The sequence below is a fragment of the Trichosporon asahii genome (assembly GCF_000293215.1).
Source record: "Trichosporon asahii var. asahii CBS 2479 unplaced genomic scaffold scaffold00070, whole genome shotgun sequence".
NCBI lineage: Eukaryota > Fungi > Basidiomycota > Tremellomycetes > Trichosporonales > Trichosporonaceae > Trichosporon > Trichosporon asahii.
The window spans coordinates 834,127-857,883 of NW_014040855.1; the positions used below are offsets into that span (position 1 = coordinate 834,127).

At 59.4% G+C, this 23,757-nt stretch overlaps 10 protein-coding genes across 10 annotated transcripts; 8 read left to right on the top strand and 2 right to left on the bottom strand.

Annotated features, from left to right (window-relative positions):
• Positions 1-89: 89 nt before the first annotated feature.
• On the bottom strand, positions 90-1,936 carry A1Q1_04133 (cytokinesis-related protein; the record flags this gene model as incomplete). Its single annotated transcript, XM_014322510.1, has 7 exons — positions 90-671; positions 711-1,095; positions 1,271-1,352; positions 1,436-1,487; positions 1,535-1,547; positions 1,595-1,806; positions 1,853-1,936. The coding sequence occupies 7 exons, from the start codon at positions 1,934-1,936 to the stop codon at positions 90-92; spliced, it is 1,410 nt and encodes a 469-aa protein (XP_014177985.1).
• A 614-nt stretch (positions 1,937-2,550) lies between these two features.
• On the bottom strand, positions 2,551-4,447 carry A1Q1_04134 (uncharacterized protein; the record flags this gene model as incomplete). Its single annotated transcript, XM_014322511.1, has 3 exons — positions 2,551-3,814; positions 3,925-4,066; positions 4,180-4,447. 3 exons carry the CDS (start codon positions 4,445-4,447, stop codon positions 2,551-2,553), a joined length of 1,674 nt encoding a protein of 557 aa, XP_014177986.1.
• Positions 4,448-8,796: 4,349 nt separating this feature from the next.
• A1Q1_04135 (uncharacterized protein) lies at positions 8,797-10,354 on the top strand (the record flags this gene model as incomplete). The annotated part of the gene is made up of 2 exons (XM_014322512.1): positions 8,797-9,954; positions 10,001-10,354. The coding sequence occupies 2 exons, from the start codon at positions 8,797-8,799 to the stop codon at positions 10,352-10,354; spliced, it is 1,512 nt and encodes a 503-aa protein (XP_014177987.1).
• Positions 10,355-11,226: 872 nt separating this feature from the next.
• A1Q1_04136 (uncharacterized protein) lies at positions 11,227-12,132 on the top strand (the record flags this gene model as incomplete). The annotated part of the gene is made up of 1 exon (XM_014322513.1): positions 11,227-12,132. One exon carries the CDS (start codon positions 11,227-11,229, stop codon positions 12,130-12,132), a length of 906 nt encoding a protein of 301 aa, XP_014177988.1.
• Positions 12,133-12,566: 434 nt separating this feature from the next.
• Positions 12,567-13,349, top strand: A1Q1_04137 (uncharacterized protein; the record flags this gene model as incomplete). Its single annotated transcript, XM_014322514.1, has 1 exon — positions 12,567-13,349. One exon carries the CDS (start codon positions 12,567-12,569, stop codon positions 13,347-13,349), a length of 783 nt encoding a protein of 260 aa, XP_014177989.1.
• Positions 13,350-13,815: 466 nt separating this feature from the next.
• A1Q1_04138 (uncharacterized protein) lies at positions 13,816-15,018 on the top strand (the record flags this gene model as incomplete). The annotated part of the gene is made up of 1 exon (XM_014322515.1): positions 13,816-15,018. One exon carries the CDS (start codon positions 13,816-13,818, stop codon positions 15,016-15,018), a length of 1,203 nt encoding a protein of 400 aa, XP_014177990.1.
• A 129-nt stretch (positions 15,019-15,147) lies between these two features.
• On the top strand, positions 15,148-16,455 carry A1Q1_04139 (uncharacterized protein; the record flags this gene model as incomplete). The annotated part of the gene is made up of 1 exon (XM_014322516.1): positions 15,148-16,455. One exon carries the CDS (start codon positions 15,148-15,150, stop codon positions 16,453-16,455), a length of 1,308 nt encoding a protein of 435 aa, XP_014177991.1.
• Positions 16,456-16,876: 421 nt separating this feature from the next.
• Positions 16,877-18,337, top strand: A1Q1_04140 (uncharacterized protein; the record flags this gene model as incomplete). The annotated part of the gene is made up of 1 exon (XM_014322517.1): positions 16,877-18,337. The coding sequence occupies one exon, from the start codon at positions 16,877-16,879 to the stop codon at positions 18,335-18,337; it is 1,461 nt and encodes a 486-aa protein (XP_014177992.1).
• A 428-nt stretch (positions 18,338-18,765) lies between these two features.
• On the top strand, positions 18,766-19,908 carry A1Q1_04141 (uncharacterized protein; the record flags this gene model as incomplete). The annotated part of the gene is made up of 1 exon (XM_014322518.1): positions 18,766-19,908. The coding sequence occupies one exon, from the start codon at positions 18,766-18,768 to the stop codon at positions 19,906-19,908; it is 1,143 nt and encodes a 380-aa protein (XP_014177993.1).
• A 460-nt stretch (positions 19,909-20,368) lies between these two features.
• On the top strand, positions 20,369-22,398 carry A1Q1_04142 (organic acid transporter; the record flags this gene model as incomplete). The annotated part of the gene is made up of 6 exons (XM_014322519.1): positions 20,369-20,420; positions 20,728-20,786; positions 20,848-20,910; positions 20,966-21,204; positions 21,578-21,968; positions 22,105-22,398. 6 exons carry the CDS (start codon positions 20,369-20,371, stop codon positions 22,396-22,398), a joined length of 1,098 nt encoding a protein of 365 aa, XP_014177994.1.
• Between the last annotated feature and the right edge of the window lie 1,359 nt (positions 22,399-23,757).

A 23,757-nucleotide genomic window follows, 5' to 3' on the forward strand; every position in this document is an offset into this window, starting at 1 on the left:
TATACTAGGGACAAAAGGGCGGACTTATAAGAGAGAGAGAGAGAGTTGAGAAGAAACTTGTGGGGTATACAGTTTTAAGAATCGCCTGTCTAGCGACGGACAGTGCCGCCCTGGCGGTGGTACGCGGCCATGTTGTCGATCTCGGCCTCGAGCGCCTTGATGCTCGTGTGGGCCTGCTCGAGGTCCTTGTTGAGCCTGTCGCGCTCGGCGATGAGGTGCTGCTCCCATTGGCGGAAGCGCGACTCCTCGAGCTTGACCTGCTCGGTGAAGCGCTTGCGCAGCGCCTCCTCCTCCTCCTTGAACTTGGGGTTGTCGAGCTTCTTGACCTTGGGCTCGCCAAACTTGCGCGTCTCCATCTGCTGCAGGCGGTACGACTCGTAGTGGGTCTCCTCCGTTGAGCGGATCAGGTCGAGCATGTACGTGCGGATCAGGAGCGAGCGGAGCTTCTTGAAGTCGCAGTGGTCCTCGTTCTCAACCTCGGCAACACCCCACAGGTACTGGCGGCCCTTGACGACACGGCCGTCGCTGGTAGGGACGTCCTCGATTGAGCCAATGACGGAGAAGGGCATGCACGCCTGCATGAGGCGGCCGTTCTCGGCGGCAGCCTCGTCCTCGTTGTCGATGGGGGGCGAGTAAACCTTGATGCCCTGCGCGCGGACAACCTCACGAATCTAATCTCATTAGCAAACGTCTTTCAAACAGCCACTCACGCGCTGCTTGAACGCAAGCAGGTCCTCCGGAGTCATCGTGTCCGCCTTGGCAATGACGGGGATCAGGTTGACGCGAGTGCCGAGACGCTTCATGACCTCAATGTCGAGGGGCTTGATCGTCGTGCCCGAGGGACGGATGAAGTAGAGACAGGCGTGCACACGGAGGTCCTGCTTCTCGCGACGGAGGGGCTGCTGCTCCTGGCGCATGTAGGACTCGTGCTGGTCATCGATAAACTCCACGATAGGGACCCAGCTGTCGCGGTTGTTGACATAGTCGCCAAAGCCGGGGGTGTCGATGACAGTGAGCTTGATGTTGAATCCACGCTCCTCAAGGTCAGCCTTGAGGATCTCGACCTCGGTCGTCTTGTCGAGCTGCTTGGCGAAGCTGGAATGTCAGCGGACGTTAAACTGCACGGAGGAAGGGCGCATGTGCGACGTGCGCTAGGACAGTTCGATCGAAAAACCGAACGCGATGGCACTCGGATTCGCCAGAGAAATGTCGCTCCCATCGCACGCTTGTTGACACCCTTCCTCCCCCCTTTCCCGACGCGGGCACTCACCGCTGACGGTAGTTGCGAGGAGCACAGATCTCGGTAGCGAAAAGAGTGTTGATGAGGGTAGTCTTTCCCAAGCCAGACTCGCCTGTTGCCGTGTTAGTTCCTTGTTCCATAAAGTCCGTGACGTCGCGCATCCTTTGGAACGCGTCCGTCTCTCCGTCTACTCACCGACAACCATGATGGTGAAGTGAGCACCACGCTGGTTGACGATCTTGTGCCTCTGCATGGTTAGCTTCTCCCGCGGTCGCCAGCTGTCGTCGAGCGCACCTGGTTAGGCAGGCTGGGGTGTCAGTGCGTGTTCTCTCTCATGGCTCAAGCAAGACGTACTTGGCAATTCCAATCTCGCCGGACATGGTGGATGGAGGGTCGGAGGGGGGGTAAGGGAAGTCGAGACGGGGGAGAAAGACGAAGCCGGGGTGGTGGTGGGTGGTGGAAAGAGCGACTTGGACTGGAACAACAGCAAGTGTCGAGAGAGAGTGTAGTGAGTGGTAGAGTGTCGGGAGGAGAGGAGGAGTGTCGAGGAAGACCAAAGCTCGAGCCTAAGCTGTCGTGTCAGTAGAGCGGTAGAGCGCTCAGGGATCCCACCACGCCGTCCCTTGCGTCCCCCGCGCTTTCGCAGGTCCTGCTAGTCCAGACAACCCCTCCCACGCCCTCGAGACGCGTCTCCATCCTCCAACGGGACCAGATCCACGTGGACCGTGCCCCGACCACCACCGTACCAAGCACTGTACATCGTCAGGCATTCAGGTCCAAACGGGCTCAACGTGCCAGCATGCTGCACACCCGCACGCAGCCAAACCGCGGGACAAGTAATTAGCCTGGCGTCGTTCCTTAGGATAGATGACTCCTGCAAAAGTCCTGACGGACCGTCTCTTTCATCAGTTGCAAAGTGCATATCGCAACAGTCTATCTCTTAAATCACAAGCGCGAGCGTCCCTCCGCCCAGCTGTGGACCTGTATGTACTAATCTATGACAACGCCCGCAGGCGTAAAGGCGAGGTGTACCCTTCTTCAGAGAGCGAGGACTCGGTCTTTTCGGTTCGTGGTGGTGGGTGCGGGTGGAGAAATGGCGGTGAGGGTAAGACCGGTCACTGCTGCGAGAAGAAGGCTTCTTTCGGAGAGGAATAGTGAAAAGATGAGAGAAGAGGGAGCGTTCGTTGGAGCCCAGTGGAATTGTCCTTTTATAATCCGTGATGGTGGTGAGTGCGTGAAATGCGAGAGAGTGTCCGTGTAGTGTCGTTCCGTCCGAGACGTGCAGGGCCTCAGACCTGGTGGTGGAGCGCTTAGGCGCTGCCCTCGCCTGTCCGCTTATCCTTGGCCTTGTCGGCAACGCGGTCAACGACGAGTCGCTGCTCGCAAAGCTGGGCGACGGCCTTGCCATCGAGCGGAATTGAGTTGCCCTGGAAGCCATCGGGGTACTCGACGGGCGGGATGTTCGGGTACGTGAACGAATGGTCGCCCCACCAGCCGTAGTGACGGATACCGAGCGCACGGGCAGTGTACTCGTAGTCCTCGGCGAATCCACCGGGGATGAAGAACTCCATGACGGTCGCGCGAGGGTTCAGGTTGTTCATCCACAACAGGTGGGTAAGACCGTTTCCGTGCACTCCCATCATGATGGTCGTTCGCGCAGCAAGCCGAATCTGCTCATCACGCGAGAGCTTGTCCATGGCCACGATGTTGACCTCCCATCCGTACTTCTTCTCCAGCTCGCCGAGCTCCTTGACGAGCGTGTCGTGGTCCTCGGGCTTCAGCATACGGCGACCCCAGTCTTGTCGGGAGACGTAGGTAATGACAGGGTTGCTCGGGGCGTACTTGCGAGATTCCTTCTGCGGCGCCTCGTCACTAGCTCCGATAGCCCTGCGCTCAACAGCAGCGTCAATGGAACGGCGATCGGGCGTCTTCGTCGATGGGGACTCGATCTCAATGCCCATCTCCTGAAGCGCATCGTTGTCGAGGTACTCCTGGTCAAGGTCGACACCGAACTCCTGCAGGTTGAGAGCGCTGCCCGATTTGCCTCCGACGAACTCAATTAGGTTGCGGCGAATGGGCGACCACCAGTAACGGCTTCCACCGAGAGTGACAGCCTCGGACGAGGTTCGCCAGGTCTTGCCGAACTCGGGGCCACGGAACGCAGCAGCACGGTCAGCGAACACGACACGGTCGTAAATGTAGGCACGCGCCGTGTCCTTGCGGTCGGCAAAGTCGCCGTCGTACTCGTAAGACAAAGCGGGGAAGACGGCACGCAGGATGAACGAATTCATCTTGGCGTAGTCGTTCCATCGTCCAGCGGCAGTGTGAGGGAAAATGAGTCGGGACGGGGCAGGAAGCGAAGTCTCGCCGGCAGCGTTGATTCCTGGGTCGAGCGAAGAGTATGTTCGCCACATGCCGAAGAAGAACTCGGCGGCAAAGTGATAGTAGTGGTCGAGGAACTGGGGCGGGTCGTTGCACACAAAACTCGTGCCGGACACTCGCGACGCCGAGCTGCCCCAAAGCTTCTTCGCCTCTGACGGGAAAATAATGCGCATGTCCTTGTCGGTCGGTTCACTGCAAGTCAGCTTGAGTAACAATGACTGGGCAAGACCCCAGATTCCCCGTGCCCGTTGATCCCAGGGCGCACCGTCTTCTGCGCCGATCATTCTCGTGACTAGACTTACCGATTCTTGATGGAGCCCTCGTCGTTCCAGATCTCGGCTCCCGTGGAGGCCATGAGACGAATAAGCGGGACGTCTGATGGGTTGTCGGTTACGATGAACCAGGTGCCGTTGAAGAGGTAGACATCCTCGAAAATAGTCCAGCCTAGAGACGTTAGCCTTGGTACGGGATGAAACACGGGTGCGGGGCGCTGCTGCCAGGCGCTATGACGGCTGTGACGCCCAGCGCCAGCGGCGAGGCCGGGGTCGAGAACGTACCTGGCGCGTGCGACACAATCTTAGTGTGAGGAGCACCCCGATCTCCCCACTTGAGCTTCGGCTGGCTGACAGTGTTGCGCGTCGGAGCATAGTTGACTCGCTGGCCACCCTTCTCGAATGCTGGCCGACGGCTAAGTCCTCCGATCTTGAAGATCGAACTGCTTCGTGAATGGCTTGATCCACTAAAGTCGAGCTGGAGGAAGAGGCCGACGACGACCAGACAAGTCAGGATTAGCAGCACATCCCGACGTTTTGGGTGCCAGGACATAAGGGCTGAGGTCGTGCTGGGGAGCGGTGGGAGACCTATATTGAGAGAGTGGGAAGGCGGGGAAGTCGCTAGTGCTGTCGACAGCGGGGTGAGGTGCAACCGTCTGCAACAGTGCGATTACTGCGAGAGGAGGTAAGAAATGCCGATACGTCGAGTGAGCAGCGTGCTATGCGGCCGGGGAGAAATACTGCTTGGGAGGTAAGATGTTGGGCGGCGATAGTCGACAGTGCCGGATGTGTATGTGGAAGGTCGGGCCTGGAAAAAGGGGAAGACGTGAGTAAGGTTGTTGGGCGAAGAAAATCGTTCGTTCGTTCGGGCAAGTCGGTGCAAGATGTGTGTAAGAGATAGAGGAGAAGTAGAGAGAGGGAGGTGGAAGAGTGAGCCGATGGCCAGCGACTTGGTCGAGTGAATGGTTTGTGCTGGCAAGAGTAAGCGGTGGTGAAGTGTCTGTGGAGGATGGCAGGATAGGGCGAGGATGTACAGGAGGAAGCCAGGAAATGCAGGAGAATGGCCAGGTAGTGCAGGTTGGCTGCAGTCTAAGGAATTGAGAATCTGGGAGCGGTGATGAAGAGCGGCATACGGGCACACGGCCAGAGGAACATGGTCGCCCATCGTCGCCAGCCAGCCAGCAACTGGCAGGGGGAGCAAAGGGGCTTGAGTGGGTAGGTCAGGGTTCCAGGGCGCCAGGGGAGCAGCGCTCAGGGCCTGCCACCTCTTCATCGTCCAGCCAGGCCCAGGGCGCACCCAGACGATTACGCTTGCCAAAGCTTTGCCGTCGTGAGCCGAGCGAAGTCAACGCTCAGGGTCACCGTCCGCCGCACCCAGACCTTGCGGACCTCTGCTTCACTCCCACCGCGCTACTGTGTGCGATTCTGCGACTGGATTACGACACAGCTGGACTTTGCATCGCTGGCAACAGATAGCAACCCACACATCGTCAGCAACTGCATACTCCCTTCTACCGCTCAAATGCAGGTATGCATAGGGTAAGCCGCAGGGATGTCCGAAGCGACGCGGTACGAAACACTTTGCCAGCTGACTCTGCGACTCTGCGTTTTTTCGACACTGAGCCGCCTCCCGGACGGTACGCGGGTGCATTCATTGCTCATATGAAAGCCGGCATTATTATGGCTCCAGGATCACAAGGGAGGCCTGGGACGCGCAGGACGAGATCTCATTCTGTCGTCACCTGCCATCTGCCGCAGACCCGCAGACTCTGTACCGCGGCGCGCAATGTGGCCACGATCACGGGGGAAAGCAAGCTTCTGGCTGAATCCATTGTCTTGGATCGGCGCCGGCCTATCGCGGCCAGTCCCATTGCCGTGGCTAGCTGGCTTGCATGCAGTCGTTCGTTGCTGCGAGACTTCGTCGCCATTAAACGCTCTCGGGAACATACAAGGTGTGGACGTCGCACTCTCCCGTCCTGAGGTGCTTTGTCCTCGGCCTATCAGTCTTCGCTTCACCGACGAGGCGAGGGCAGCCCGAGATGAGAAAATGAAAGGGCGTCCACCGCCCTGTCCTCTGCATGCGACGCGCCGACGTTACCGCATCATTACTCAAGGACGATACCATTGGGAGGGTCTTGTCGGAACACTGGACGGTCGAGCAGCTGATCGCCATCAAAGTTGTACGCAAGTCAGCCAAACCTAATCCCAGAAGCTGGGTGCGATGCTCAGGATACCAAGGAGACCAGAAGCCCGCAGAAGCAGTCAGTCCGCAACAACATCGCCGCATCACGCCTCAAAGGCGAGTAAGTCTGAAGCCAAAGTTTGGACAAAGTTTCTGTCCTGCCGGCCTCTCGGCCGCTCGGCCGCGAAGCCGTTGAGGCCGCTCATCCATCGTCAGGTCCGAAAGCCGCCTGGTCAGCAAGGTCCGACGATTCAGTGACCAGACGACCGGGCGACTTCGCATGGCCGTCCCCAAAGTGTCTCCGAAGCATCCCCAACAAGACGAGTTCATCAATGTCGTTGGTCCGTCGACATCAAGAAAACAAAGTAGCGCATCTTATCACGCCACAAGGCACAGCAGCATGCGGCCACATTCCGCCGCCTGACGACCAGCCGCAACAACAACGGCTGATGAGTGGTTGTCGACATCGATCAAGAGCAAATGCCGCATGGCCTCCGCATAGTCTGCAATCGCCTTAATTGCCTTCTGAAAGGCTATAATAAGCTCGAGACATGATTTCAAGCCACAGCTGACGCCGGGTGCGGCGCGGCGCGGCGCACACTAATCTGCGTTTAGCTCACGATGTTGAATACTGGCGCGGCGGCGGCGTCGGTGGGGTCTGTGCGATGGCGCCGTTAAGTCTGCCAGCCAATACGCCGTGCTCCGTATTTCCAGGTATGCCTCCGACTGCGGATGGTCCGTCCGGTGCAACGGGTGACTTACTCTTGTATATGCATAGGACAATAGCGCTGTTATCAGCTAATGACACTTGGTGCTTGCCCGACAAGAGCTCGTCTGATGGGTTTGGTTGCATCATGATCCTTCCCATTCGAAGAATGGCAGTCGGTGTGTCAGGAGAGTTTCATCGTTTCTCTCCCTCTTCATCTGTTACAGACGGACGCTAGCCTCTCCGCTCGACGTTAGTCCAAGCAACACAGTCAGTGCCGTTCCTTCTGCACTAGAAGCATGCGAACAGCACAATCCTAGCCCCGTCAGCACCAACACCTCAACTGAAACATCCTCCAGCGAAGGGGCGGCAGGGGAGAAGGCCGGCCGAAACGCATCTGTCGAAACCTAAACGTAAGGGGATGTTGCTCAACCTGAACGCGGGAGTGAGATTGATGTCTGGACCCATCACAGGCTCTTCAAGATCGTCCTCTTCCCTGTGCAGGATCGTGCTCGAGATTTTTAACGGAGGCCATGATCGTTCATCAACCTCCCCTGCAGAGAAGGGACGAGACGGGTGGTCGGGCACAGACCACAACGTAAGACAGCCGGAATTGACCCAGTCCCCTCTCCCCTCTGTCCATGAGTTGTCTGCGATCATATTCTGTACCGACACGCAAACCGGGAGTAAGGGGAACGGAGAGGAAGAGGAGGGAGTGGTGGACCGGAATAGCTCCCAAGGAGAGTACGCACTAATCTTGCATGTCACCGGAGCTTAATGAAAAAGGCGCTGGAATCAGACGTGAGACGTGAGACGTTCTGTCCGGGTCCGAAAGATCACCCGCGCTCCGGGCCCCTGGCACCTTCCATACTCCCTCACTTGCCTGTGCTGCGGCGAAGTGGCCGGAAAGGTGGTCGTTCCAGACCTGCGAGCAACGACATAACTCTCCGACTTACTGCGACAGAGCAAGCAGAATGTCAGCCTCGTCCAGCGCAGATCAGTAAAGTGCCTCGTGTACGTTCCTGCGTACCTCACTCCCACGCCGAGGGCTGTCTTCCCAGCTGCTCGCGGCTCCCCTCGGGTCCGCACATGCTCCAGCTCTTGAGCTTAACGACCCGGTCGCGCAGTTTAAGCGCAGTCCGAAGATTTTCTTGCTCAAAACTTTGCTCAGCCATGCGTACGCACACTCGCACACTCGTCCAACTGAAGGCTCCCTCATGGAGGAAGGACGGACTCGCCAAGTGGTAGAACCATAATCCCACCTAAAGAATTGCAAGCTCAGCGTTCGCGTCTCTTCGGCGCGTCGAAGTCTTGACATGCTTAGGTGCTTAGAATTGCTGCAAAGTTTGATTACTCTTGGCGGTCTTGTGCTGCATTCGGCGACACTTCGCCTTCAGTTAGCGGACATTGGGGCACGGACACTGGCGTCAATGGAGTCGCTCGGACTGCACCGGAGATGCTGCGCACAACTCTCGGCGCGCCTGGCGTGAGGGTCGCCGAGACACCCCAGAGAGCTCTGATGCCGAGCGAGACGACGGATCCGAGTAGACCGTCGGCGCCTTAATTGTCATGCCCTTCGTTCCTTCGAGCCCTCGGAGCAGTGCTGATCCCTACTAGCCCTGCTCGCCCTGCTCCGTGTCCTTACTCGCACTGCTCTCCCTGTGGCGCCGTGGCTGAAGCAATGCAGTCAAGGTTGCTTCCAGCCTCGGCAGTAGATTGCTCGCACCATATCTGCGCCGGCCCACGTCAATGGTGATCGTCAGTACTACCGTGGGAGAAAAGGTCGCGTGCCGTCAGGCTGACGGTCCGGGGCGCTTTAGCGCGTGGGTATATTTAGCCTGTCCTGAGCACAACAAGACGCGCCGGCCAGCGCGCCGAGCCGCGACCTGGACCTGCGCCAAGCGACTGCTGCACGGGCCGAAGCTGCTGGATATCCATCTCCGGCCTGGCGCTAAGGAGGTCAGGTCGAGATGCTATCGCTGTCATGCACTGTCCACTCGGCCACTTTTCGACCATGTACCCCGACACTGCGCCGCCACCGACGTTGATGGCGAACGGTGCCCCGGTGGAGCTCGAATCGCCCTCCGAATCAGACGTACCGAAGAATGGGGAGGACGCCGAGCCGAGAGTCACGATCCCAGCCCTGTCGTACCCGCACATTATCGATGCGATCTTCGCGTCGGCGCCGTACGCATCTCTCCTCCGCCTGAGGGCCGTCGACAAGGCATGGCAAGAGCGCGCCGACGCGCTGCTCGGCACGCATCTCGTTTTCTCGACTGGCGGCGGTCGTTCTTCCACGGACCCGATGCGCGTGGAGGTTTCCTCCCTCGCAACGAACCGGGGGAAGCGTGCGCGCCGGTTGCGCTTCCGTGTGGAGCGAACGACGACCCCTACCGTGCGTGCCGAGGCGCAGCGCTGGCTCGAGAAGGAGGCCATGCCCCGCGTTCTGGATCTGGACAACTGGGGCCGCAACTCGGGCAACTCGCGCTGGTGGCTGCCCGCGCCGCTGAGGGAGGCGATGGAGGCGCTGCGTCCCGATACGGTGCGGATCTACGGCCCCGCGCAAGCCGCCATGGGCCGGTGGGTCGCGCGCACAGAGCGTACGGTCGTCTTCACGGCCATTCCGCCCTGGAATACGCATACCGCCGTCAAGATTGTGCCCGCGCCAATGCTGCCCGACACGAAGAGGCTGGTCGTGAACCTCACGATCCACGAGAGGGGTCGGCATGTTCCCCTCGGCGAGCTTGCGACTTGGGACACGCTGCCAGACGATCTGGAGGAGATCGTGCTTATCGTCAAGGACGCGGAGACGGCCAAGACCTTCGTACCCCGGACTAACACTGGTTTCGTCCCCCGTCCCACGGCGGCAAGTCTGGCGAGGCAGAAGGCGCAGCAAACCCGGCGTGCGAAGGAGGGGCGCGGCGGCGAGGGTGACCGCGCAACGAGACAGGAGTGGGGCGTGTTGCGGCCGCTGCACTCCTGGCTCGTGAGCGCATGGCGCTGCGGCGGCGTGAAGGCGCTCATGCGCGAGAACCACTGCATCAAATTCACGATCGTGGGCATGACGGAGATCAAGGCAAACCACGCCGGCTTCACGAACGCGATGACGCAGGAGGAGAAGGCGGCCAAGCTGGTCGAGAGCCGGGATGCGATCGCAGATATCTGGAAGAGCGTAAGTGCACAACGTGCGAAGGAAGGGCTGATGGTAGATTCCGAAGAACTTTGAGCCGACCCCTGTCCCCGCGGCGCCGGGGAGTCGGTCCGTTAGCAGGGGCGCACCGAGCCGTGCTGGTGACTCGAACTCTTGCCAGAACGCACTCGGCGCGTCGACCGCGTCACTCGCCCCCTCCGCCGCTTCGAACTCGGGCGCATCCAGTCTCTCCACCGCCGTTTCCGAACTGAGCCTCGCGCCCAGCGCTGCTTCGACTGCAACTGCGCCGTCGCCCGCGCCGGCCGAGGAGGAGTTCTGGACCGCGGCAGAGGTCGACAAGGTCGTCAGCGGCATCCGCTTCCTCACGCGCGAGGAGTACAAGGCCGAGTGCCCCAATTGGGCGATCGAGTGGGAGGCCTGATCTGATCTGGTGTGAGCGTGTGTCGTCGTTATCTTCAGAAGACAGTTGTATACCTTGGTGAGCTGATATGTGCTGATTGTTCGTATGGATTTGCAGTATGGATGGGGCTGGACTTGAAGGTGGGTATTGTTCGACCAGTCGGTCTGACCAAGCCGCTGCAACGGGCGGCTGACTCACCTGACTCCCGCTGATGCGAGTACTCACTACGACTGATCTGGACACCTTGGCCGTTCCCACGGCCAGCGCAACACAGCACACACGATGCATCGAGTCGTACGCTTCGTCCAGACATGGCGAGGATGCGAGAGCGGTGCTGCGGCAGGCTGTCCGCGCGCCGTACTCCCCTGCTCAGTTCTCGTCCGGAGCCCAGTCTAGCCCGCCCCACGAGAAGCAACAGACATCCACACATGTGTGGCTCCCTTCGAGTTCACTTGCTCCCTCGCTCCTAGCACGACATCTCGCGGGGGTCACAGTGCAGTGCTGGGTCTCGCCGGTCGCATATAACGCTCGAGATCGTTCCGCTCTTCCTTTCCGTTAACTCATCACCCTTCCACTCGGATCAGAGGGAGAATGATGACCCAGCAGGCCACCCCTAAGAACTGCAGCGACACCCCTCCCCAGGCCATCGCCCCCGACATCGACCCTGACCACAACGCCGACGAGATCGAACTTCCGACGGACGCACAGCTCCATCTTCTCTTCGTGATGTCGATGACCTCGATTGCTCAGCGTCGCGCTGCAGGCGAGGACCTCCCCACTGCGGCATATCTGATCTCGTCCTCCGACGACGGCACTCCCCCCGCCACTGCCTCTTCCTCCGCCTCCATGTCGATGGGCCCCGCACTGCCGAATCTGACGTCTTCTTCTCGGACATGAAGACCGGCACCAAGCGCACCGCCCGCGACGAGAACGAGCAGCCCCGCGAGACACAGAAAACCAAGGCCTTAAGGATGGATATGAGGAGCCGGCCCGACCAGGCGAAGCGTCCCGCCGAAGACGGTCTGCAGCAGACGAACAACAAGAACCTCCGCCAGAGTCTGCACAATCAGTCTTCCCAGTTCCAGCGTGGGCAGGAGGACGGCTCGGTCCTCACCGCGCGCGTCGTGAAGGCGCAGAAGAAGAAGCGCGAGCTCGAGGCGAAGCAGTACGCCGCCGCCCAGGGCCATTCCGAGATCCAGTCTGCTCCCGCCTCGAAGTCGTTCGAGTTCACCTACCCCGTCAAGATGATCGGGCACCCAGAGCACACCTTCGGCCACGCCCAGCCTTTCGTTGAGCCCTCGCAGCAGGCCGTCGCCCCCGCTCAGACGTTCTTCCGCTCTGCTTCTACTCGCGCCCAGCACCGCCCCGTGTTCGCGCACCCCGGCCACGCGTCCCAGCCCGTCCAGACCGGGCAGAGCACTGCGCGTGTCGCCCAGAAGCGTCGCCGCACCTTCGTCGTTCCCCGCACGCCCCAGGCTAGTGAGCCCGAGCCCGCCCGCGCCGAGGTCGCTCTCTCCGCCTTCGTCTGGGACCGTAAGGGTAAGGGCAAGGCGAAAGAGCCCGACGCCAGCCCCGAGGACACGGCTTTGGCCGGCCTCATTGATCTGGGCCGCGCCCTCCCCGAGCCTACTCCCCTCATTGCCCGCCACGACTGCCATTACGCGCCTCCTCCCTACGGCGTCGCCGGCCCCTCGACGTACAGGCAGCGCTCTCTTGAGGCATTCCCTGTGTACCGCGCCACCTCCGCTCCCCGCATCGGTCACTATGGCACCCACAACGTCTACCATGGCTACAGGTAGAAAGGATGCTGGAGAAGAGTACCCCGTAGAACAAGACCCAGCTTCCGCATACAACCCGCAAAACTACGTAAACAGAAAAAACCCCGCAAATCCAGCAGACTGAAGAAGAACACAACGAGTCATGTATATGACGACCGCTCACGTCCGTAAAAGATATGACCCCTTAAATGCAACCACATAACCCCCGCTGCGTAGATGTGGTACTGGGAACCGACTGGCCTTGCTTGACTGACGCGTTGTGAGGTCTTGGCAACGAGCGCGTTGGTGACGGCGGCGCGCACGACACACAAGACGCGAGAGTGCGAGGGGGGCAAGACGTCAAGCACCCAAGGCGACGTCGAGCAGCTCCACGTCGAAGGGTTAGAGAGCCTCTCAACACTTCCTCTTCAACTCCATTTCCCTCGCGCTTTCGACCCCTACGAAGGCCAATCGCCATGGACAACGCCGTCCATTACTCATACCACCCCTATGGCTATATGCCTGGGGCCTGGTTTCCATCTCTCAATCCGGCCGAGTATTCCATCGTCTACGACCGCACGGCTGGCGCTTACTTCTACGTTAGCGGGCAGCCCTACGCCAACGGTGTGGTAAGCGGCCCACCCTACCCGCACAGCGAAGGTACCGACAACGAGCAAGTCGTTCCCGCCTCCGCCACCAGCGTCCCCCAGCCCGGCACCCCGTACGAGGTCCCCGCGAGCTGGCAGCTCCACACTCTCGCTTACGTGCGCGACATTCTCCGCGCGGCCGAGCGCTGGCGCCACCCCCACGTCCGCATCATCCTCTCATCTCTGGCACACAGCTGGTCCGCCCAGCTGAACGCAGTCCACGTGGTGGTCATCCCACCCGGTAGCTCCAAGCAATGGCTCGTCCTAATCTTCAACCGCCAGAGCGGTCTCGTGTTCCACGGCTCGGAGACGAATCACGCACTCCGCCGCGCCTACAACGTCATGTCGACCAAGGCGGTCCCCTTCTCGGCCATCAAGCTGCCCTGCCTTTCCGGCAAGAACGGGGGCGTGTTCGCTACCGCTCTTGCCGTGTGGGTCAGCCTCAACTGGCGCCACAACTATGAGTGGGACTTTGTGATTGATGAGAAGCAGGCGCGCAAGGAGCACCAGGACATCCTCCGTGGTCTCTGGCCCGACATCCGCTCCGTTTCTATCCGCCGTAAGGCGCAGCTCGCTTCCGCTCTCAAGGCGGAAGGATTCCTTGGGGAATAGGAAGAATGGTAGCCAGCATCTCGTACAGTGCAAAGATGCTCGACGATGTGGTTGTAGGATGCTTTACTCGTACATGCAGACGTAGTGCGCCCTCAACGCGCGTCGAACGCTGCCAATCTCAACCCGGGTAGTAGGTGGATCGTCAGCGTCTCTCACTGAATAGCGACTACTGCATTGACCAGAAGACCGCTGACATATCAACTACGCATGATGAAGCATGGCTCTGTGCCTATGCATAGACCTAGAGAGGACTGGACAATAGCGACCCAGGCCGTGGGGTCGCCTCAGGGAGTGGCGCCAGCACCGTATTTTTGGGTCAGTTTCAGTCAATTGTTTCGGGTTGCGATCTTCACCACCCTGCCTTTCTTCTAACGCTCATACCCAGCAAGTACATAGTCCGGTTGTCTACTCCATTGCTTTCGTTGAAGTCCCCAGCCATCTTACTTTCATCCAGCAAGCTGTCACCATGCCTGCGATTCATCCGCCGCTAAATGCCGTGGCCCTCCTTCGTGGGAAGCAGCTGGCTGAGCTTGCCCGGATTCCGCTCGACAATCGCCGTGTTGCCGCCTGGCTGATTCTACTCCGGGACGACGATACCTGTCTCTGGCGAGAGAGAGACCTTCCATGCACCGCCTGCAGAGGGAGGTGGCCGTGCATCGACTCTAACGCCCGCAGCAGTGGATTGATCGGGCGCTGCCAGAACTGCCATTACGCCAACCTCCCGTGTACGAGGGATGGCGCTGACGAAGCCACTGGGCCGGGGGACGCCCAAGCTTACGGCCACAACAGTATCCACAGGGTGGCTTCGATGCGGTCTGTCTCCGCTCCCGTGGCGTACTTCAGCGCCCGTGCCGGATTCGCGACGATTGCGGAGAGCGAAGAGCTGGTGAGCAGTGAGAGCAGCTCGACCCGCCGTAGGGTCGACACCCTTCCCGCCAAACCAGCTTTCACACCACCTCTTAGTCCGCCGGGTCCTTTAACCTCCCGCCCTTTGAGGTCGGCTCCGCCAACACTCCAGCGAGCGGCGACTCGACCCAGGATAGACGCCGCTGCAGGTGGAGGCCCTTCAACTCCATCTCTGCACGCAAACGGCGGCTTCGTGCCCCGACCAGTCTTGATGCGGCTTGGAGCCCGGGCAGTCTCAACGCCAGTTCCGGCGCGGCCACCGCTGCACGACAGTGCTCCTTACGACTTCGCCAAGGTGCGCTCAATCTTGCGCAAGGTGAAGCACAGATACGATGTACTGTTCTGCCAGGGTAATCCGGGGATGTCGCTGCGACTCACACCACTGAGCAAACATGTGAAGGTGCTGTCGCCTGGGCATCCCGGGGGATCGTGGGCGGTCCTTGTGTTCACCGCCGAGCTGGGTGTCATTTACCACAGCGAACTGAGTAAGGCCGCTCGGGAGCGTGCTCTCACCATCAATGGACCTGGATTCTGGTATGACATATCCTACGCTGAACTCTTTGGCGAGGACGGCGGGGTGCACGCTGCCACCATTGCCTTGTGGTTTTTGAATAAGAACAGGCTGAGGTATCCAACTCACTTTGTGATTGACGTGACCAAGGCTAGAAAGGAGCACGCCCTAATCCTGCAAGACAAAAGACCGGAGTGGGAGGCAATGCGGACCACGGCGCCGACGACGGCCTTCGAGCGGAGGCCGGTGTAGGTGATCGATCTGTCTGTGTGGTAGGTGGCTGGAGAGTCAGGCTGCATGCATGTCTTCACAACTGCCTTAAAGATGACTAGAGCGCCCCAATGAAGGTAACCAGCTTAGCTTGCGTTCACGAAACTGACCATGTGGATCTGGATAGACTGGGGCGCAGCCGGGCCTGGACGGGTCCAGTCAGCCTTGCTCGTGGTCACATCCCCCTCTGTCCTTCCTCAACATCACTCACGACTTATCATGCCCCCTATTGCCCCACCAATCGATGCTGAGCTGTTCTTGAACAACCAGCAGAAGAGCGACCTCGAACGCATCCCCGCTCCCTTTCGGCCAGTTGGTGCTTGGTTGCTCCTCCTTCGCGATGATAAGCGGGGCGAATGGGTACAGCGCCGCCCCAAGTGCATCGAAAGTACCGGCCAGCGAATCCCCTGCATCGACAGGATAAACTCCGACGACAAGCTCTCCAGATGTGAAGGGTGCCACCTCGGGGACTTCAGATGTGCACCAGGATACGAGTTCCCAGTCCAGAACGACCCCCCGCACAATCCAATTGACATCTCCCGCACCGAAAAGCGGAAGCTCGAAGTTGAGGCAACCCATGGCTCGAACGCTCCAAAGATACCTAGGCTATCAGAAGACTCGATGACGGTCAAGGTGCCTTCTCCGGAAACGTCGAAACTTTCTGAATACCCAGCTTTGCAATCTTCAGCAAAAGGTCAACAACCACCGGCCGTCCGGGCAAGAGGAACAACCCCGGGTACGACTAAGACCGTCCATGGGGAGGAGCCGGAGTACACGATGTACACCGGCACCAAGGGAGTTTCGAGCACCAGCATTCCGAACAGCTTCCCGCTCTACACCTATGCACGGATCCGATGGCTGCTGGGACAAGCGAGGCGAGGCGTCCAGACGCGTCTCCTTATCAGGGTCGACTTGCGAGATGGTGAGTTTGACACTCTGAAGTGGGAGCGGCACGACTTCACTGTCGTCGTGACATCCCCGTCGAGTGCCAGGGCGTCCACTTGGCTGGTCTCGTTGGTAGACCACAAGATGAGGCTCGCAAGAGTGTTCTTCAGTGCGAATGGGACAGTCGAGTTGAGCAGAAATGGCCGTGCAGAGAAAGAGCTGTTCGTTGAGGCTACCCTCCGAACGGCATTCGACTCCTTCATGGGGCGTGTGTCTGTGGAGGGATTTGCCCAACCCCGTCTCGAAGAAGGACCTGCTGGTAACTTTCACGCCACGAGCCTCGCCATCGCCTGCGTGCGTGCCCTCCCCGACGTCCCAGTGCGCGACTTCATAATCGACGATGAGAAAGCTCTCCAAGAGCACAGCGCTCTCTTGGAAGCCGATCCCAATCCTCCGACATCAGTTACCCTTGGACCTGCCTCGCAAGTCGTTGCTCGCGTTTCCAGGCTCGACGGTCGATTCTCATGGGCATGACCTTGTGACAAGTTTGTAGTTCTCGCACAATCATCAGAGTAGCGGCAGCTAGGCAAGAGGTGGTCACCACTTCTTATATGCATTTACCTGTTAGCAACGCTGTCTCGTTGCAAGTCAGTGCGGCGAGCCACAGTGCACGACACCGAGCCGGGCTCCATGTGGACCAGCGCTGAGAGGAACAGCCGGTCTGTAAGGATTGTGAATCAGTCAGACATGCAACAAGAATAACAAAGGGAGAGCAGAATGCAATCAGGCGGCAGCACAGACAGCAAGCCGCAGCGACTCTCGCAGACACGCCGTACCAGCCTGGGTCAACTAAGGGCGCAGCGCGATCTCGATCGCTGGGCGGATGCAGTTCATCCACTCGCCCCCATCCCACTTCCACCTTCCTCAACTCCTCGGCATCACCCATAACACCAACATGCCCCAACAAGCACCGCCTATAGATGCCAGACCCTTCCTCAGCAGCTCGCAGAAGCGCGAGCTTGCCTCCATTCCCGAGCCATATCGCCGGGTCGGGGCGTGGCTGATACTCATTCGCGACGACCGCAGCGGCGAGTGGGAGGAACGCAACACGAAGTGCATTGAGTGCACGGGACAGCGCGTGCCCTGTATCGATCGAGTCGACCCCGGAACAAAACGACGTCGATGTGAAAGTTGTTTCCTTGGCGACATGAAATGCTCACCCGGATATGAACTGCAGAACCCGGATGCTGAAGGAACACCTGCCACCGGCTCGACTCGGACGAAGAAACGCAAGCATGAGAAGGAGGATCGTGATACGAAGGTCCGGAAATCAGTCAAGCAAGCCCAAACCTCCAGGAGAAGCCCGAGCACTTCTTCTGCTGGTACGATGTCATCTGAATCAATAATCGACCTGACGGCCGACGAGGTCCGCGTCATCAACCGTGTCGGCGAAGCGAAGCCTCAACCCGCCGGGCGTGAAACCAGTCTTATCCGCCAACACGCCAGGGATGCAGAGTCAACATTTGACGGCAGTGATTCGGCTGGGGAGGAGAGCAGCGGCAGTGGAAGCGAAAGCGAAGGGGATCCTCCTCAGCTACGAATGCCTCGTCAACGTCTCAGCCCGGAGGAGCGTGGCAAGCAGGCTGCCCCGCCTTTCAATCCCCCTCAGATGAATCGAACCCGATCCATCAGGGCGCCGCCTCAAGCCCGCTCGGCATATCCTCCACGTGTAGGGAGTCTGAACATGGAGGAGAGCGCCGCCAATACGTCTGCCGGAAGCGTGCTGCCCGCGCCAGCGGCTTCTAGCTCTTCCTCAGTGCGGCTGCGTTTTTACCGCAACGACAGAATCAAATCCCTCCTGTATAAGGCGAGGCAGACCATGCGCCCCAGAATTGCCGTCATCGTCGATATGAGGGAGGGAACGTTCAGCAAGAAGAAGATAAAGCCCTACGACTTCACGATTGCAGTCGCCACTCCGGCGAATGCGCGGACGTCAACCTGGACGGTTACTGTGATCGACAACAGGAAGAGGCTTGGCCGTGTCTTGTTCAACGCCAGCGGGCCGGGAGACGTTGCACAAGCCAACAACGAAGAAAGGGAGCTCTACGTCAAGTTCGCCCTCGAGAAGGCTTTCGAGACATTCTCGGGCCTGATAACATTGGAAGCACTGCGCTATCCGTGTCTGAAAGATCTTGCTGGAGGGAGCTTCTATGCGGCCACTTTGGCCGTCGCCTGTGTCCGCAACCTTCCCAGTCTTCCTGATCGTGACTTTGTGATCAACGAGGACAGGGCTCTCGTGGAGCACAGCCTTCTTCTGGATAACGTTCGGAATCCGCCCCCGTCGACCACATTCGGATCGGCCTCACAGGTCGTCGCTCGCATCTCGAGGCAAGACGGCCAGTTCCGGTGGGCATGACGTGCAGTAGTGCCGCTTGATCCGGCAACGACATTGAACGCGACAATTATAGTGACTGGGACAGGTCAGAAACCGCGTGCTGTGCCTTGTGAATCTGAGAGTTACGCCTAGGTCGCGATGCAACCGAGTCAGTCTGAAGGAGCGCAGGCGACCAGGGTGCAGTGCAAAAGATAACGCGAGTGCAGTAGCCGGGCGTGCGTCAGATACACCGGGCGATCAGGGGGCCTAGACCGTGCGGCAGCGATATTCTGCGTTTCATCATCGTGTGTCTGACTCGTCCTGCGCGACATTCCGTTCTTGTCGCCCACTTAGCTCCTCTTGCCCCGGCATTCACTCTCCTCTTAGCCATCACTCACTTTTTCATCACTCCCACTCAATCTCTCCATTCCTTTCACTCCTTCCCTCCATCAATCCCACAGCATCACGACATGACCCCGCAGCCCCCACCACTCGACGCTACACCTTTCCTCAACGACGAGCAACAACGGGAGCTCGGCCGAACCCCGTTACCATTCAGGCTCTTGGGTGCGTGGCTCATCCTCATCAGAGATGATTACCTGGGGCAGTGGAGCACGCGTCAAGTCCCTTGCGTGGAGTGCGTCGGCCAGCGACTCCCTTGCATAGACAAGGTTGGATCTGAGGTCGCTGCCCGGTGCGAAGGATGTCGCTTCAACGGATACAGATGCAGTAACGGTGATGCCGTCGCCGTGGACGCCGAAGACCGCCCAGCTTTGGCTGAGCGCATCTCCACCAAGAAACGCAAACTCGAGTTACCGGATGCCGGGTCGTCCCCCGCTGCTGTGAGCTCCATCGACACCAAGCTCGACCTTCAGTGCAACATCGACGACGCGGAGACGTTGCACGATGAGAGGCCCAGCACGACAAGCGCCACCTCAAACTTGCCGACCCTTCTTCCCGCATGGCCGGCATCCTTGCCTCCGAAGCCGGTGGCCCCTTTAGGCATCCCAGGCGATGGGTTGAAAGCCCCAGACAACCTTGAGCAGGTGCGATCAATCCTCGAGAACGCTCGGCGCCTGGCACGATGTAACGGCCGCGACGTCAATGTCAACCTCGATCACAGCATTCATCCGTCCGACTTCCAGCGATTCGACGCGACCGTACTCGTTCGCCCACCTGGGACTCTGCCTACGTGGCTGGTGGTGCTGGTCGACCACAAGACACGTCGGGGGAAGGTCCTGTTCAATGACCGCCGGGTGCCCGGCAGGTTTCAGCACCCGGTCCAAGTATGTCTCGAGCGGGCGTTCTATATCTTTCACAAGTCGGTTTCCCTCCGCGCCGAAGTGTGTCCCAGCCTCGATAGCGATGGTGAGGGTTGCCTTCACGCCACTGCATTGGCTGTCGACTTCATCCTCAATGGCCCAGGCCCGTCGGGTCATGAGCTCATCGTGGACCGGAAGAAGGCTCTCCGCCAGCATCGTCAGCTCCTCGAGGGTATCTGGCCCCCATCGGTCGCAGTCACCCTCGGCAGAGAGTCAACTGCAGTCGCGCGCATCTCTAGGCACGAACGCTGCTTCGAGTGGGTCAAGGAAGAGGACCGCCCCGGGCGCTGAGGGCTGTCAGCCAAAGATGTGGATTGGCAGATAAGGCGTCATGCGCAACCTGTGATTTGCTGCACCCAGATCTGGGGTGATACATGGGGCCTCGAGCCCATCGGGCATCAAGCCAACCTGTTGTAGATCAAACTATGCACTGGACCTGGTCAATGTGACAAGCAATGGTGTCGACTTACTGCAACCTATCCAAAAGTCATCAAGAAGGGATGATATGTTGAAGCGAAAGAGCGATACGGAGTACATTTCCGGAATGAGGTGGAGAAAGTAGGCGATCGAGGGCAAGATATATCCGGGCATTCGGTGAACGGAATCACGGGTTTAAGCGCCCACCAAGCGTACCGTACCTTCCCCGCCCCCGCGCGCTGCCGTCTTTTGTCGCTCGACCGCACCTGTGGCCCGAAATATTGCTTTCACCTCTTGACTCTCGACGACTCACCACTCTTCATCCCCGCTGACCATGTCGACCAAGACTGCCGCCGAGGGCGCCGTTGTGCCCCACAAGCCCGCTCGTGAGTATTTCAGCTCCGGCGATCAACTACCCCGTCCGCACTGTCTTTTCCGTTCCGACATGAGCCCCTTTCGGTAACCATCGTTCCGCAAGCCGGCGGCACTGGATCTGGACATTTTGGACAAACGTCCTCAACATCTCTTCATCCCGTTTGTGTGTGAAGCTGTTCATGCACATCTGCCAGTCGCTCGTTGCTGAGCAGACCCTCCAATGCTTGTTTGGCGCGGCCCAAACTCCAAGACCGGGACCTGGAGACACCGCGTCACCCCCTTGGAAATTTCCCGCAAAGGACCTTTGCTGACCGACAGCCCTCCCTTTCGCCTACACCTTTGCGGCTGGAGCGATCGCTGGTGTGACTGAGCTGCTGGTGAGTGTGAAGCGTGCTACAGGCAGTGAGGAGTGGTTCCGGCTACCGGGCCGGTGGGCAGGTCAAGATCCGAGAGCCTTCGGCACCCGTCACGCACCTCAACACTAAAACCCCACCTGAGGCTGTACATCGACTTGTTAACAGCGGACGCACTCTGCGCGTTCGCTGTTGGATGTCAGGCCACGGCCGTTGCTCGTTGTTGGGTCGTGTGTGGTGACGTATCCGGTATCGACGGCTTCGCCCAGACCCCCTCCTATGCTTCACTAAGGCTGTCTGCACGCTTCTCATCATGGCGCGTCCGCTCTAACAATCAGATGCTCTACCCTCTCGATGTGCTCAAGACGCGCCAGCAGCTTGACTCGTCGAAGAACCCTCCCGGCATGGTTCAGACCTTCAAGAACATTGTCAAGCAGGAGGGGTGAGTGCCAAAATACAGCCTCGGGACTTTCGGACACTCCAACGCCTCGAGCCTCGGGTCCCCGACTTTTCGTGCTTCTGGGCGTTCCTTGGGTGCTCGCATCGTCCCGACGTCCGGAAAGCACGACTTTGCGGCACCCCCACTCGATATTTAGCGCGACAACCGGTCTGTGCGGCCATTGCCTGCGGGAACGAGTGAAGGGCCAATAAGCGCGCCAATCAGAGTGAGGGCTGTTATCCACGCTCGAAACTCTGGGTTATCGATGCCGGCTCGTGCCACCCGAAATCGGGCGCGGTGCTCTGTTGTTGTTGCCATCTCGGAATGTCCCGAGAGCATCTGCTGATCGTTCTGAGACGTCAAGCTGACCATGCAGTGTCGGTCGTCTGTACCGCGGTATCGCGTCGCCCCTCCTGATGGAGGCGCCGAAGCGTGCGGTTAAGTTCGCCGCGAACGGATGGTGGGGCAACGTCTTCACGGATGGCGGCAAGAAGAAGACGACGCAGCCCATTGCGATGCTCACCGGTATGGCCGCGGGAGCGACTGAGTCGTTCCTCGTCACGCCGTTCGAGCTCGTCAAGATCCGCATGCAGGACAAGAACTCGACCTACAAGGGCCCGATGGACGTTGTGAAGAAGGTCATCGCCCAGAAGGGCCCCCTCGGTATCTACCAGGGAATGGAGCCGACCTTCTGGCGCCACGTCTGGTGGAACGGTGGTTACTTCGGATCCATTTTCCAGGTCAAGGCTCTCCTGCCCAAGGCTGAGGTGAGTGATGTCTGTGCGGTACGCCGCCTAGAGCGTCCGCGCTGGTCAGCCGGGAGCGTTTGTGCTGTCTGCGCATGTTGCGGGCAGGCGGGCAACTTCGTGATGCGGGTTCGAGTCCACGAAGCTAACATTGCAGGGCAAGGAGGCTGAGATGATCAACAACCTGATCGCTGGTACGATCGGTGGTTTCGTCGGAACCGTCCTCAACACGCCGTTCGACGTCGTCAAGTCGCGACTCCAGCTCCACGCCACCGGCGAGTGGACCTACCCGGCGCTCTTCCGCATTGCCCGCGAGGAGGGTATCGGTGCGCTTTACAAGGGCTTCGCGCCCAAGGTGCTCCGTCTCGCCCCCGGCGGTGGTGTCCTGCTCCTCGTCGTCGAGGCTCTCTCGACCGTGTTCAGGAAACAGCTTGGTCCCCCCTACATCTAGTTGGCTGTCGGACGTTAGAAATGCATAGATTAGGATCATAGCCGGACATTCCAAGTCTCGCTGCAGGAGGAGGGCCACGCGATCAGATGCCAAGTGCTCGGCGCCAGTGCACGGAGAGGACTCCTGCAAAGATTTCGAAGGAGGATGTCGGAGTGCTCGTCAGACTGACGAGTTTGCGGGTGCAATTTGCTCGCTGTTACTGACGCTGTCGACTGAGGCAATGCTCACTACCACGCCACTGACAGCACCCACGTGAGAGCATGTTTTGAACATGTTTTGACGATGTTTTCAACGCATGCGAGATGGGAGAACACCTCTGGCAGAATCAAATTCTCCCACGCCCGTTTCCGGTCGGCGGCATCAAAGATTCTGATGTCGTTCACATAACTTTTAATTATTGCGGTCGGAGGAGGCCTTCGCTAGATTCAATGTCTCCCACGGGTGACCCGTCGAGGTGGGGGGTCTTGACCACCTGAAACGACGATCGCATCGGCATTCTGCGACATGGTGACTGCTTCACGTTATCGGCTGAGCCGAGCTTGTGTCCCTCGTCTGCATGGAACATAGGCGACAGCAAATGCATCATCCTGCTTTATTGACGAGAACGATGCAAAGTAGACGAGTGCAGTGCAGAGAGAGAGCCGACTCCACGACTCCGAGATGCATCGGCGACCTGAATTCGCGAGACATGCACTCTCTCGCGAGAAGGATAATCGCATGCGAGCTCCGGTCATGATCCGGGACATCAAGTCGGCATTCTACGCGATCCTGATCTGGCGAGGTATCGAGGTGCCGATCGGCCGGAAAGTCTCCAACCCTACCGGCCGACGGCCGTATGCGACACGGAGCCGCACCGCGCAAACCCTCGCGCCATCGCCGGCCCGGAAGTCGGCACTCGGCATTCTTCCCGCTGGCTGACGCTGGCGCTGGCGAAGCGAGTGCAGATCTCGGACCCTCGGACGCTCGGGTCGCGGCGGCGGAGCCCGCCCCGCCTGTCCCCGCCAAAGTCTCCAAAGTGCAAGGCGAGTTAATACCATGAAATGCGCCGCTGTGCGCCGCCATACGGGTCAGCTGCCACTGGTATGCGCCTGCTTACTCAGCTGCTGCAGTTCGGTGCACGCCGACCCCGCAGACTACCGCGAGATGCCGCACGCCTTGGCAGGCGAGCTTTCTGATATGGCCCTGCAGGCCAAGAGGGCTGCCGAGCGTACCTGAGCGTTAGACGACGGAATATGCAGCCAGGTACCGACGATGTGGGCGAGCTTGAGCTTGGAGCATGCACGCCGATATACCGGCGAACCGATCGACACGATCTCGCCAGTTATGACGAGCAATGTTAGATTACTGGAGAGGAAGATG